General features: G+C 36.3%; 1 protein-coding gene across 1 annotated transcript in view; it reads left to right on the top strand.

The window, feature by feature from the left end:
• The window catches only part of napba (N-ethylmaleimide-sensitive factor attachment protein, beta a), a gene marked incomplete at its 3' end in the record, with an annotated part of 11,598 nt that overhangs the window by 3,764 nt on the left and 5,768 nt on the right, over nt 1-2,066 (top strand). The window contains exon 2 of the mRNA XM_005733743.1: nt 1,496-1,575. Coding sequence (XP_005733800.1) covers nt 1,496-1,575 — 80 coding nt within the window. The remainder of the gene's footprint in view (nt 1-1,495; nt 1,576-2,066) is intronic.

The following is a 2,066-nucleotide window of genomic DNA, read 5'->3' as shown; positions in this document are numbered from 1 at the left end:
TAGATAGATAGATAGATAGATAGATAGATAGATAGATAGATAGATAGATAGATAGATAGATAGATAGATAGATAGATAGATAGATAGATAGATAGTGATTGTGACACAGTGTTAATAATTTTCCTTCTAACTCTACAACAGTTGTGTCCACACCTCATTGGACTATAAACTGAGACAAAGCTCTTCTAAAAGCAAATCATCCTGATAATGCATAAAGGCACTTTTTCTGGCAAATATTTTGAAGCATTATCCTAATTAACTTTCATTTTATTGACCACTAGGACATTAAAAACTGCATGTCAGAGATCAAAGTTTTCTCACCTCTCCCAAAATAAGGTTTTAAAATGTGTGTTTTTCTGGCACCATCTTTGCTTTAAAAAAAAGTTTCCCATAGTTTCTGCTTCAGGATACTTTGAGTGTCATGTACCTCTCGAATAGTGTCTCTGATTGAGTTTGATTTGTCATGTAGTAACAGTTAAACCCATCAGTCCTTTTTGAACCTAATAGTTTTTGAGTCATTAAAATGAAGAAACCATATAAAAATTTGAGCAATTTCTAGATAGTTAATGCACTAACACTTCAGACACATACAGATTGCTTCATTTCAAATTCATTTTGGTATTGTACAGTGACAAAATGTCAAAAATTACATTGCTGACAAAAAACTGAGGACTTGACACAGAGCTACTTATTTGGTGTGCTAAAATTGAGAACTAGGTCACTCAATAAGCTATACCATGATTATTTGATGAATTTCTCCCCTGCGTTGAAAGATGAGACGAGTTAAGCTGTGGCTGTTTTGTGACCAGAGGTAGGTTGTAGATTTGTGATGCCATATCATATCATACATCTAATTAGTGTTGATGTATAATTTAAAAGCCGCATTTATTTTCCTACAGGAAGGTGCAGATGTTGTTGCTGAACAAAGCCCCTTCTTTTTTTCATGATTTAGAGCTACTTGCCTTTTATTTGAAATCTTTTATGAAAGATTTTCTTCAAGACTCTTGTATAAATATTGAGGGAAGTAGCAAAGCCACGAAATGTCAAATGCTGAACAAAATCTACAGTTTTTATTTATCATTGATAGATGATACCAGTCCTCTGTCCTGTGGAGTGTGACGTAAATACTTTGTGACCTAGTTCAGGCTTCATGTAGTAAACCAGAAAGAAATATGATGCACAGATGAGCGCGGTTATCGAACAGGAACGAAAAATATAGTTTGAGTTGTGCAGCAAGTATCTGTGTGCACAGCAATACAATATGCAAGAGAAAAAGGATTTGATTTGAGACTTGAGAGTGTGTCAGCTGGAGGGGTTTCTGTCCTCTCAGCAGGTTTGTCTTTAAACTGGAAGAGCTGTAGTAATAACTTGTAGTGTTGAAGTAAATTTACATTAAAAAATAACATTTAAAAATGAGGTTGATGAAAACAGACAAAAGAAATTATACATTTTGTTTGACTTTGCTTTTTATGTGCATCCTTGTTGTGTGTTTTAGGGGGAACCATAAGGTGGAGGACGCCTGCGAAATGTACGCCAGAGCAGCCAATATGTTTAAGATGGCAAAGAACTGGAGTGGTGGGTGACACACACTTATCTACACACACACAAACACACTATCTACACACAAGTACATGCGTCACATTCATTAGACAGTAAAAAAAAATGCTTTACAAAAAAAAGATAAACTCCCACACAAACACCCACATGCAGACACGCACATGTATCTGAATGCTTTTACCCTCTGCATTTTAGTAGCATATGAATGATTCAACAGCCTGTAGAAAACATCATGTTACCACATACAGCAATGAGATCTTTAAACATGGACTGATCAGTGAGATTTTGTCTGCAGGAGCCACCCTGTGCTCTACATATGCCAGATGTGCCAATAATAGCTCACGCTGTGCAGAATTGAGCTGTTTGGATGTGTGTTTTGATGCAGCCTGATGTGTGTCCGTCCACACAGTCAGTCGTGAGCATGATCGTGTAATGCAGCAGGAGTAAAACAAATGAAACCTGGTTAAGTTTTTCTCATTCAAGATGTGACTGTGTGTGTGTGTGTGTGT

This window comes from Pundamilia nyererei, unplaced genomic scaffold (genome assembly GCF_000239375.1).
Source record: "Pundamilia nyererei isolate P.nyererei 1_Seehausen unplaced genomic scaffold, PunNye1.0 scaffold00054, whole genome shotgun sequence".
Taxonomy (NCBI): Eukaryota; Metazoa; Chordata; class Actinopteri; order Cichliformes; family Cichlidae; genus Pundamilia; species Pundamilia nyererei.
The sequence above is the reverse complement of the archived record's forward strand: the minus strand, read 5'-3'. Positions and strand labels throughout refer to the sequence as shown.